General features: G+C 52.1%; 1 protein-coding gene across 2 annotated transcripts in view; it reads right to left on the bottom strand.

Annotated features, from left to right (window-relative positions):
* Window positions 1–12,479, bottom strand: part of adar (adenosine deaminase RNA specific) — a 66,826-nt gene extending 54,347 nt beyond the window's left edge. The window contains exons 1-2 of one of the 2 annotated variants that reach the window (XM_085978483.1): window positions 11,818–12,479; window positions 2,645–4,265 (exon numbers count right to left, since the gene is read on the bottom strand). In XM_085978483.1, the coding sequence (XP_085834609.1) occupies window positions 2,645–4,161 (1,517 nt within the window). In that variant the 5' untranslated portion in view covers window positions 4,162–4,265; window positions 11,818–12,479. The remainder of the gene's footprint in view (window positions 1–2,644; window positions 4,266–11,817) is intronic. The other variant, XM_085978484.1, reaches the window with a different exon arrangement.
* Between the last annotated feature and the right edge of the window lie 374 nt (window positions 12,480–12,853).

Below are 12,853 nucleotides of genomic sequence, written 5' to 3'. Positions count from 1 at the left end.
TGCCAGACGTGTTTCTCTTCCTCAGATGCCGAGAGACCTGCTGTGAATTTCCAGTCTATTTTTACAGTTCAGATTTCCAGCACAAGCGGAGAGCAAGTGAGGTTGAGGATCAGGCTCCAGTGCAAAGCCACCCGCGCCCCCCCACCCCACCCCACGGTCAAGTACTCTGCTGACACACCAGTTAAGACTCTCGTGGGGGGAAAAAAAACTACCTGGGTGAATCTTTCCTTTCCTCCCATCAGTCTGGGGTGGATTGAAACCCAAGTGCCAGAGGTAAAGAGGGGAGGCGCACCAATCGGCGAAGCCACCCAGTCCCTGACACATTTGTTTTCCCTGGTCAATTCTCGAGGGCAACGACCACCTATTTGGGGACAGCTCCATGTGCGATCCAAGAGCTGATCGAATCACGATATTTATGATCAATGGGGTTGATCGGGTAGAGATAAACTATTTCCTCTGGTGGTGGTGGTGGTGGGGGCGGGGGGGGGTGAGTCCAGAACAAGGGGACATCACCTTAAAATTAGAGCCAGGCCGTTCAGGGGCGATGTCAGGAAGCACTTTTTCACACAAAGGGCAGTGGAAATCTGGAACTCTCCCCCCCCCCCCAAAAAGCTGCCAAGGCTGGGGGTCAATTGAAATTTAAAAATGAAGATGGATTGATTTTTACAATAGCAAAATACTGCGGATGCTGGAAATCTGAAATAACAGAAAATGCTGGAAATACTCAGCAGGCCAGGCAGCATCCGTGGAGAGAGAAACAGAGTTAACGTTTCAGGTCTGGGACCCTTCGTCACAACTGGAAAAAGCTGGAGATGTAACAGATATGAAGCAGGTGCAGAGATGGTGGGGGGGGGGGTGTTAGGAGGGGAGGAAGGAATTGAAAGAACATCCTGTACTTTTGTAAGAGGCAGGAAAGATAAAATGTTGCAAATGGGAATGGCAAAAATCATACTGCATGAGAAATGGGGGCAGGGATAATTATCTGAAATTGTTGAACTCAATGTTGAGTCCGGCAGACTGCAAAGTGCCCAATCGAAAGATGAGGTGCTGTTCCTCGAGCTTACGCTGAGCTTCATTGGAACAATGCAATAGCCCGAGGACAGAGAGATCAGAGTGGGAGTGAAGCGGTGAATTAAAGTGACAGGCGACCGGAAGCTCAGGGCCACCCTTACGGACTGAACGGAGGTGTTCCGCAAAGCGGTCGCCCAATCTGCGTTTGGTCTCCCCAATGTAGAGGAGACCGCATCGTGAGCAGCGAATACAGTATACTAGATTGATTTTTGTTGGGTCAAGGGTTACGGAACCAAAGGCGGGTAGATGGATTTAAGACGCAGGATCACCCACGATCACACTGAATGGCGGCACAGACTCCAGGGGCTGAACGGCCTCCCCCTGTTCCTATGCTTACCGCAGCTAAGTAGCTCGATGTGAAGTGCCAGTGGGCTATTTTTAATCAGAGGCGGCTCTGCTCCAGTCAAGTCTGAACCGCCGATCGGCCACTGTACACACCGAGGGAATCACTCGGCAGCCCGCCGTCCCTCCTTTACCGCTGGGGCGTTCAGGCACCGCTGCCGCCTCCGCTGTGATCAGCTACCAATGCGGACCAGGGAGCCCTGTAGCCCAGGGGTTCCCAAGGCTGTGGTACACGACACATCTGGGGGGGGGGGGGGGGGGGGGGGATACGCGGGAGAAATTGCCTAAATGGTGGATTTTATTTATGAATTATTTTACTTGTTTATTGCATTTTTGTACTAGGCTACTCAAACAAAGCTTTGAAACTCGGTGGGACTTGGTTATGTAAAGTTAATTCATTTACTTCAAGATACACCAATGAGAACACAGGGACGAGGACGAAGGGGGTTGGAGTATAAAAGCAGGGAAGTCCTGCTCCAAATGTACAGGGTGTTGGTGAGACCACACCTGGAGTACTGCGGACAGTTTTGGTCTCCTTATTTAAGGAAGGATATACTTGCATTGGAGGCGGTTCAGAGACGATTCACACGGTTGATTCCGGAGATGAGGGGGTTGACTTATGAAGAAAGGTTGAGCCTCTACTCATTGGAATTTAGAAGAATGAGAGGTGATCTTATTGAAACATATAAGATTCTGAGGGGGATTGACAGGGTAGATGCAGAGAGGATGTTTCCCCTCGTGGGGAAATCTAGAACTCGGGGGCACAGTCTCAGAATAAAGGGTCGCCCTTTTAGAACTGAGATGAGGAGGAATTTCTTCTCTCAGAGGGTCGTAAATCTGTGGAATTCTCTGCCCCGGAGGCTGGGTCATTAAATATATTTAAGGTGGAGAGAGACAGATTTTTGCAAGATAAGGGAGTGAAGGGTTATGGGGAGCGGGCAGGGAAGTGGCTTTGAGCCCGAGATCAGCCGTGATCTTATTGAATGGCGGAGCCGGCTCGAAGGGGCCGACTCCTGCTCCTGTTTCTTATGTACCGAGCCCTCACCCTCCAATCACCGTACACTTTGTACAATGCTTGGGCAGTAGGTGGGCTGAAATATTAAAGCTGTATGCTGGTCGATCTGGAGAGTGGCACACAATGATGGGAAGCTCTGCTCTAGCCTTAATGGTTCAGCTAGTGGAAGACAAGACATGCAACAACCAAGTCAGCACACCACAAGAGTTCTCTTACCGAGGGTCGTGGGACGGCCCGGTCTGGGCGAGGAGGATGAACTCGCACTGCAGCGCCGAGCCCTGCGAATATTCCATCAGGCCGCTGACTGGGTTCTTCGCCAGGCAGGCGCGAAGCCGGTCTGTCGGCGATAGCGCCGGGTGCTGATCGCCGCCGGGCTTGCCGGCCAGCACGCCCTGCGGCAGGCCGACCGTCTCGCCGGCCCCGCTCACGCGGTTGATGATGTTGAGGTCGTCGGGGATGTCGTCCGACGCCCACTGGCCGTTCCCTGTGGTGGTATCGTAGTAGTTTGCCTCGGCGTGGTTGGCTCGGTTGGTCTCTGCTTTAACTTCGAGCAGCAATGGACCAGGAGGGAACAGGGGCTGCAGATCATTGACTTCCCCTTGAAGGCCAACGGGCTGGCCATTCCCAATACTGCCCTCTTCATTGATGAGGACCGGTTTGATGTCTTCCTGTGAAACATCGCCTTCACCTGGATCTGCCGCTGGGATTACCTCCAAAGCTTCGATTGTGGGCTCGCCCAATTCTAGCAGCTTCCTCTTCCTCAGCAGGACTTCCTTCTTTCGGTTGGAGAGGGTCCAGGTGGGCGGAAAGGTGGACTCTTTGTAGAGATCGCCTTGAGTTTCCAACACGTGAAGAGCAGGATTGACTTGCCGGGCTGACTTCAGCCCGATGTTTTTGGCAATCTCGAGGGCGGAGGCCTTGGTCTTCTCCAACAGGAAGAAAAAGATCTTGTTCTTTTGGCTCTCGCCGTCTCCCATGTCGGACTGGTCGGCTGTGCTGCCCTCGGAGCTGTCTTCGTCGTCGGACACCCGCGCCTCTTCCTCGGGCGGGAGGGGTAAAGCTTTGCCCTCGGGCGACGACCGCTGGCTTTCGGGGTTCGCAGCCTGCGCGCCGGCTTCAGTTTGGGCAGCGAGGCTCCACAGAGGGGGGGAGCTGTCCACCTTTCTCACCCGGTTCTCCTGAAGCAGCCGGTACAGAATGTGGTTGACGGTTTTTTTCTCGAGACCGAGCGCCTTGGCTATTTTACGCGCCGGTATCCGTCCCTCCGGTTTGAGCTCTCCCAGAATGCACACAACGTCCCGCCGACTGTCCCCGCTGAGTGAGATATTCTGAAAGCGCGAGAACAGCTGATCGAGTTCCTTGTTCCCTTTCCCGACAGGGGCAGCCGGGCGCTGGGGACAACCAGTTGGCGGCGGACAGTTCCAGCTCTTGGTCCTTTGCGGAAAGCTGCTGCAAGCCGCTGGGCGGAAATCTCGCTGCTTCTGCTGGTGCGACGCCTGGTTCCGGTTCGCCTGTTGAAGCACGTAGGCGGGGGCCTGTACCGTCTGCCCGGCGAGGAAGTGGATCTGCTGGTTTCGGAAGTGATCGATTGCCGTTCCTTGGGCCAATGGGTTGAAAGCCGGGTGGCTGTAGTTATACCGGTTGTGGGGGTGGCTGTAATGGTTATACTGCTGATGAAAACTATTCACTTTGCCTCTTTGTGCTCGTCTGTCACCGCCACTACCTCTGCTCATAGCTCTTCACCAAGAGCAGTGGGGTGTGCCTTTCTCAACACACGAATGGGCACGCAGGTGGAACCAGAATCTCCAGTCCGATCGATCAGATCACGGGCGCACACCTTAAAGAAAAAAGAAAAAATCATTAAGGGCGCGGAATAGATTTACAGCACAAACCAGCTCCCCGCAGCCCATTGAACAAATGCGTTGACTAGCACAGTGCCAAACGTACAGCCCAGAGGGCCCCAGGTTAGATTCCCAGTCTGTCCCGTGTTGGATGATCTAACCTGGGAGGCAGGGGGGGAAACAGATGCTCGTAAATGTTCTTTACACCTATTTGTGAAGCTCTTTGGGACATTGCTTTTTGTTAAATGGTAGGAGGTGTTAAAATGAATCTTTAGTTGCCCTGGGGTTAGGAGAGAGAAATCAGCCAGGGTTCCCACTCCCAATGGCCATCCAGTGATCCTTGCTGGGAAGCGAGCATGAGAACATTGAGCGCGACAGATCCTGCAAATCCATCGGCAGGATAGGCGCACCAACGTCAGTGTTCTCGCTCAGGCCAACATCCCCAGCATCGAAGCTCTGACCACGCTCGATCAGCTCCGACGGACGGGTCACATCGTCCGCATGCCCGATACGAGACTCCCAAAGCAAGCGCTCTACTCGGAGCTCCGGCACGGCAAGAGAGCCCCAGGTGGGCGGAGGAAACGCTTCAAGGACACCCTCAAAGCCTCCTTGGAAAAAGTGCAACATCCCCACCGACACCTGGGAATCCCTGGCCCCAAGACCGCACAAAGTGGAGGAGAAGCATCCGGGAAGGCGCCGAACACCTCGAGTCTCTTCGCCGGGAGAAAGCGGGAGCCAAGCGCAGGCAGCGCAAGTCAACCCAAGCACCCCACCCACCCGCCCTCTTCAACCACCATCTGCCCCACCTGTGACAGAGACTGTAGGTCCCGCATTGGACTCATCAGTCACCTGAGAACTCATTTCTAGTGTGGAAGCAAGTCATCCTCGGTTCCCGAGGAACTGCCTAAGAAGACGACGACGACGACAGGCTCGAGGGGCTCAATGGCCTACTCCTGCTCCAACGTTCCTGTGAGCGAGGACAGGATGGGCCGCGATACCGGTCGATGCTCACGGGCTGGGATGGCCATGCAGAACGGCCATTTGGGCAGTGTGCTGGACGGGGGTGGCCGGCACCAGCTGAGCATGCACCGTGGCAAAGCTCGGCACCTTCTGGGAAGCCTTGCAAAAGGAACCCCCCCCCACCCCGCCCCGACTTGAAAGCAAATTTGTGCTGGAGCATGCGTACGCACGGAGGGGTGCGCTGCAATCACACACTTGTGGGGAAATGATCCATTCATTGCCATGGAACAGCCAGCCAGCACATCACCACAGCTGCTGGCACAGCTGGCGAGTTTGTACCGCCAGAATACGAAAAGCAAGACAGGAAGAGAGCTCAGACCCATCAAGACCACCCCATCCATATCCAGCACAACCACCCACACCCATTTGCCCAAACCCTTCACCTGGGGCTTTTGGAAACACTCTGGGGAAATTGCTCTCTGACCCCCCTGAGGCAGTCAAACAAGGTTCCAGGAGCGACCCGTAGCCCATCCCCAGCAAAACGAAACGCTCAGCCTCAATAACTGCAAGAGTCCCTGGCTACACACACACACACACACTTCCAGTTCAGACGAAAGGTCATCGACTATTCACAATATATATTAATGATCTGGACGAGGGAACTAGATGTAATATCTCCAAGTTTGCAGACGACACAAAGCTGGGTGGGCGTGTGTGCTGTGAGGAGGATGCCGAGAAACTCCAGGATGATTTGGACAGGTTGGGTGATTGGGCAGAAGCTTGGCAGATGCAATATAACGTGGATAAATGTGAGGTTATCCACTTTGGTGGCAAAAACAGGAAGGCAGATTATTATCTAAATGGCAATAGATTGGGAGAAGGGGAAGGGCAACGAGACCTGGGTGTCCTTGTGCACCAGTCGCTGAAGGTAAGCATGCAGGTGCAGCAGGCGGTTAAGGCAGATGGTATGTTGGCCTTCATAGCGAGAGGATTCGAGTACAGGAACAAGGATGTCTTGCTGCAGTTGTACAGGGCCTTGGTGAGACCACACCTTGAGTATTGTGTGCAGTTTTGGTCGCCTTATCTGAGGAAGGATGTTCTTGCCACGGAGGGAGTGCAGCGAAGATTCACCAGGCTTGATACCTGGGATGGCAGGAATGACGTACGAGGAGAGATTGGGTCGATTGGGCTTATACTCACTGGAGTTTAGAAGAATGAGAGGGGATCTCATCGAAACGTATAAAATTCTAATAGGACCGGACAGACTAGATGCTGGAAGGATGTTCCCGATGGCGGGGGAGTCCAGAACCAGGGGTCAGTCTAAGGATAAGCGGTAAGCCACTTAGGACTGAGATGAGGAGGAATTTCTTCACCCAGAGAGTGGTGAACCTGTGGACAGTGGGAAGGTGCCAGGTGAAGGAGAAGGGCTGTTGGGGGTGATGGAGATGCAACACCTGCCCTTTTACCTCCCCCCTTCCCACTGTCCAGGGCCCCAAACGCCCCTTCCAGGTGAAACAGCGATTTACTTGTACTTCTTGCGATTTAGTATACTGTATTCGCTGCTCACGATGTGGTCTCCTCTACACTGGGGAGACCAAACGCAGATTGGGCGACCACTTTGCGGAACACCTCCGTTCAGTCCGTAAGGGGGACCCCGAGCTTCCGGTCGCCTGTCACTTTAATTCACCGCTTCACTCCCACTCTGATCTCTCTGTCCTCGGCCTATTGCATTGTTCCAATGAAGCTCAACGTAAGCTCGAGGAACAGCACCTCATCTTTCGATTGGGCACTTTGCAGTCTGCCGGACTCAACATCGAGTTCAACAATTTCAGATAATTATCCCTGCCCCCATTTCTCATGCAGTATGATTTTTGCCATTCCCATTTGCAACATTTTATCTTTCCTGCCTCTTACAAAAGTACAGGATGTTCTTTCAATTCCTTCCTCCCCTCCTAACCCCCCGCCCCCCGTCTCTGCACCTGCTTAATATCTGTTACATCTCCAGCTTTTTCCAGTTCTGATGAAGGGTCCCAGACCTGAAACGTTAACTCTGTTTCTCTCTCCACGGATGCTGCCTGGCCTGCTGAGTATTTCCAGCATTTTCTGTTGTTATTTCAGATTTCCAGCATCCGCAGTATTTTGCTATTATACTCAAGGTGTGGTCTCACCAAGGCCCTGTACAACTGCAGCAAGACATCCTTGCTCCTGTACTCGAATCCTCTCGCTATGAAGGCCAACATACCATTTGCCTTCTTAACCGCCTGCTGCACATGCATGCTTACCTTCAGCGACTGGTGCACAAGGACACCCAGGTCTCGTTGCACTTCCCCTTCTCCCAATCTATTGCCATTCAGATAATAATCTGCCTTCCTGTTTTTGCCACCAAAGTGGATAACCTCGCATTTATCCACATTATACTGCATCTGCCCAATCACCCAACCTGTCCAAATCATACTGCAGTTTCTCGGCATCCTCCTCACAGCACACACGCCCACCCAGCTTTGTGTCGTCTGCAAACTTGGAGATATTACATCTAGTTCCCTCGTCTAGATCATTAATATATATTGTGAATAGCTGGGGTCCTAGGACCGATCCCTGCGGAACCCCACTAGTCACTGACTGCCACTCGGAAAAAGACCCGTAACTCTTTGGGCGGCTGACACCACCAAATTCAGAGGACAAACTCCAGGGTTCCAGCAGCAACCCGGGCCTGAACTTCACCGAGAGCTATGGAGGGAGGCAGCTCAAAACGCAGACCCCCTTCCCCGTCACTGAACCTCCGAACAGGGGGTGCGGCTGCACTCGGGGGGGAAGCAAGCCCAGAGCCTGCTCCTTCCCTTCACCGTCAAAACATTCAAAGCACCTTGGACGTCAGTGCGTGCTGGCCAACTGGCTCCAAGGGGCAGCACGGTGGCATAGTGGTTCGCACTGTTGGCTCACAGCGCCAGGTACCCGGGTTCAAATCCGGCCTCGGGCGACTGTCTGTGTGGAGTTTGCACATTCTCCCCGTGTTTGCGTGGGTTTCCTCCGGGTGCTCCGGTTTCCTCCCACAGTCCAAAGATGTGCGGGTTAGGTTGATTGGCCATGATAAAAAAATTGGCCCTTAGTGTTAGGGGGGATTAAATACGTGGGGTTACGGGGATAGGGCTTGGGTGGGATGGCTGTCGGTGTAGGGACCGGGTGCTAGGGTTTGGATGATCAGCCATGATCTCGTTGAATGGCGGAGCAGGCTCGAAGGGCCGACTCCTGCTCCTATCTTCTATGTTTCTATGACACGCTGATGATCGTAACAAATCTGCCAGCAAGAAATGCATTTATTGCAACTAAATGGAGTCAGCTCCACAAGCCTGGTTTAAAACACCGCCACGAAGGAGCAACTTTATCTCGAGTGCGGTCGGGTATCATCAGCGACCCGCTCAAAAGGTCACCCAGAAAAACTTCTGTTTCATGAAATTATAATACTCCCCACAGCGCTAAGATTTTTGAAAAGTTCAACACTTGTTCATACAAGACAGAAGTCTGCAAATGTACAGCTGCTCTTCAAAAGACGTGTGAAATCAAGCGATCCTGCAGCGGTGATACAAGCCAATAATGTGGGGCACGACTCGGGCCGTCAGCAACAGACCTACAGCTACAGACAACTTGCATCCTTAGCATGCTTCAAAGCTCAGACCTCAAAGATGTCTCAGCACTTTACAGAGGGAAGAAAAAAAGTGAACATCAACCGAGAGAGGGGCCCCCAGGCCAAAAGTCGAGACTGGTTGGAGTAAAGTCTTTGCTAGCAGGGAGAGAGAATGGATGGTGGAGGGCAGGGGCAGGGTGGCTGAGAGACTGAGCGCCAAGGCCGAGGCAAAGAGGAGAGAAAACTAGGCCTGAAAGACTTCTGGTAAGGCAAAGCCACAGGGAGCCATTTGAAAGCAAGCACCAGGATTTCGAGAAGGATTTGCAGAAGCGTTGGGAGTTTACAGCTCAAAGATAGGGAGCAAAGGCGAGGATGTGGGGTTGATGTGCAGATCAGCCACGATCTAACTGAACGGCAGAGAGCAACGCTTTTTTGCACTGGGGACAAGGGCATCAAAGGTAGAGGAGAGGGTGTGGGTGAGCGGATCGAGAGCTGCAGGATTATTGTGATGAATGCAGGGACAGAGACAAAACGGTTGGGAGTTTGGAAGTGCAGTTTTAAGTGACTTGGGCCGAGAGTTTTGTTGCAGGGACAGATGCAGAAGGAAGCTGGGATACGGGAATGCGGGTGGCGAGGGAATACAAGGAAGTGGTCAGAGACGGCCACGCGAGATGGCAGGGTCGAGGGTGTGGCTGTGGCAAGTCCCGTTCACCCATCACCCCTGTGTCCGCTGACCTACATTGGCTCCTGTTTAAACAACGCCTCGATTTCAAAATTCTCATCCTTGTTTTCAAATCCCTCCATGGCCTCGCTCCTCCCTATCTCTGTAACCTCCTCCAGCATCCCCCCTCGCTCCTCCCTATCCCTGTAATCTCCTCCAGCCGCCCCCCCCAGGATAAATTCTGGCCTCTTGAGCACGTGTCTTCAGCCGCCTGGGCCCCGAGCTCTGGAATTCCCTCCCTAAACCTCTCCGCCTCTCTCTCCTCCTTGAAAGACGCTCCTTAAAACCCACCTCTTTGACCAAGCTTTAGGCCACCTGCCCTAATTTCTCCTTATGTGGCTCGGTGTCAATTTTGTTTGTCTTTTAACACTCCTGTGCAGCGCCATGGGAATGTTTTACTATGTTAAAGGTCCTATATAAATACAAGTTGTTGTTGAATCCGGATGGGAGTGTTTATCTGGAGGGAGAGCTCCAGGGAGGGCAGTGGCTCAGTGCAGAGGCAGAGACAGTGAAGGAGGGCGGAAATCTGGGAGACACTCAGGGCCGGAGGATGGTCGAGAACGAGGATGCTTGTAAGTATGTGCCACACAATTACATTTTAATTAAAAACGTGTGTTGAGAAGCTGCTGTTTCAATTACCAGTCTTCATACCTCCCTGGAGAGCAATACAATTACAATTCTAGATACAATTCTATGAAAAGTAATGAAGGCAACACAATCCCGGTACCGCCTGGACCCACCTGTCTTCGGGTCAGGCAGCCTGGGAGCAGTGACTGGGGGGGGGGGATGGGAAGATGGGCTTGAGCGACAGGACTGGACAGACTAGATGCAGGAAGGATGTTCCCAATGGCGGGGGAGTCCAGAACCAGGGGGCACAGTCTAAGGATAAGGGGTAAGCCATTTAGGACAGAGATGAGGAGGAATTTCTTCACCCAGAGAGTGGTGAACCTGTGGAATTCTCTACCACAGAAGGCAGTTGAGGCCAATTCATTAAATATATTCAAGAAGGAGTTAGATATATTTCTTAAGGCTAAAGGGATCAAGGGATATGGGGAGAAGGCAGGGACAGGGTACTGAATTTGGATGATCAGCCATGATCTCATTGAATGGCGGAGCAGGCTCGAGGGGCCGAATGGCCGACTCCTGCTCCGATCTTCTATGTTTCTATGATTCTAGGAGTGTCAGCTGAGTGCGTACGCGAGCCTCCGTCCCACCAGAGTGCGTGCCACAAATGCCAATTCGGATGGAACTGGGACTCCTCTCTCAGTCTGTCAAAAGGAGACTGCAGGGAATTTAAAACTTGGAAAAAGGAAATCTCTTATTGTAATTTTAAAAAATGAGTTATTCGATGCCCAGTGCCAACCCGAACTATTTCTTAAATATATAAAGGGTTGTGTCAATAACCCTTTTCCAATATTTCCAGGGCTAAATATTTTGGAACTGGGCGCTCCACAGGCTAGTTAGTTATTCCATTATACATGTGGTGTCGGATCACACAGACCTGTACTTAAATAATGCAGCGTTAACCCTGCACTGAACCTGCTTTTATACCACTGTAGCGCCATGCTGGTGCCAGTGTGTTGGTCATACGCGGTCAGCAGCAACCACTACACTCACTGGACTCCACCTGTGGCGGGGGGAGTCCAAAACTCGGGGCCCAACATAGAAAAGATAGTCACTAATAAATCCAATAGGGCATTCAGGAGAAACTCCTTTACTCGGAGAGGGGCGAGAATGTGGAATTCGCTCCCACAGGGGGTGGTCGCGGCGAAGAGCATGGGTGCCTTTAAAGGGGAAGCACATGAGGGGGAAAGGAATAGAAGGATATGCACATAGGGTTAGATGAAGAGGGGTGGGAGGAGGCTGGTGTGGAGCAGAAACATGCACAGACCTGTTGGGCCGAGTGGCCTGTTTCTGTGTTGTAAATTCGACGCAATTCTATGTCTCTCCAAGGCGGGCAGACAGAAGATCCAGTAACTATAGATCTTCCAGCCTCCTGGTCCTGTCTTTTTATTTTAGTCTCATCGCTGAGCTGTAGGGGCCATCGCAGCGATATGAACGCAACTCGTGTATTGGTACCAACACACCACACTGAGCGAGCGCAGAGACGGATTTAGATTACCAGGTAGTTAGCAAAACAAATCTGCAACACCCTGGTCCTCAGGAGGAGGCCAGCTGGATAAACTGCTTCATCACAGAATTAATTTTAAATCATGGCACAAATCAACGAGCCTCACTAAAGTACCTGTTGTCGAACACGCTCCTGGGAAAAGTGTCCACAATTAGAGTCGAACGGGTTATCCCAGAGAACAGCAACACCTTTACGCAGAGAGGAAGTGCCGACTGGGGCCTGCAGTCTGCAGGAGCAGCGCCAACTTTGAAATCTCCTGTCTCGGCCTCGCTGGACTGAAGGCTTTACAGCAAAGCTTCAAGCTTCCTAAACAGTGAAAAGTCAGTTCAATCCCTACCGGTCTGACACCTGAAACTCTGGAGCAGGCGTGACAAGGTGTCAGGAATGTAAAATTTAGTCAGTTGTAGTCAGAGGTTAAGTCGTTGTCTAGGAAAGGGCCTACTGCTCTGCACAAGGGATTCACTGCCAGACTCCTACAGTACAGTTCACTCCACTTAAGAACAAGTTACTTACAAACAAGTCCCCTCGTAAGACGGTTATTATATCCTTGTAGTGAACAGTCAGAAGGATTAAATGGAACAGTTTTAGCTACAAGAATCCTACTTGATCTTAAGAAGAGTTGACTGTACTTGCTAGGCCTCGATACTGCCTTTAACCGCCCCAGTTTCAGTTTTGATTCTGTTCCGCACTGCCTGGTAGCAAGGAGTGACTTGTTATCCAGAGAGCAGTTTACAGGGCCTCCTCCCACACCGATTGTGTGATTGGCAGAGGTTCCACCCTATCCTGCTCACAAAGCCACTTCTCCAGGGACCCCAGCCAGTTTCACTTTCGGTTTCTCAAAAAAGAACTACTGCTCTGACAGTCTGCAGTTTAGGTGGCTGCGCCAACTTCTGGGCCCACTTGAACTGTGAAAACACCCAGACACACAAGTGTCCCCTTTCTTTCCAAACTTGGGCTGTTTTTGGGAGAACAATTTGGGCTGTAGGATACCACGGTGAAATACTGGTGGTCACAGGCCTGTCACTGGCGCTGGATGGAATTGGTGATAAAAATTAAAGGCACTGGATTGCAGAGTACGATGGGCGGGCAGGCAGCCCTCTCCTGATCGGCTGCACTCCGTCATGTGAGCATCACAACATAAAGGGAACGA

The sequence above is a fragment of the Somniosus microcephalus genome, unplaced genomic scaffold (genome assembly GCF_052327205.1).
Source record: "Somniosus microcephalus isolate GS21.2 unplaced genomic scaffold, FLI_Smic_1.0 unresolved_chr7, whole genome shotgun sequence".
Classification (NCBI taxonomy): Eukaryota; Metazoa; Chordata; class Chondrichthyes; order Squaliformes; family Somniosidae; genus Somniosus; species Somniosus microcephalus.
This window is presented reverse-complemented; position numbering and strand designations above follow the sequence as displayed.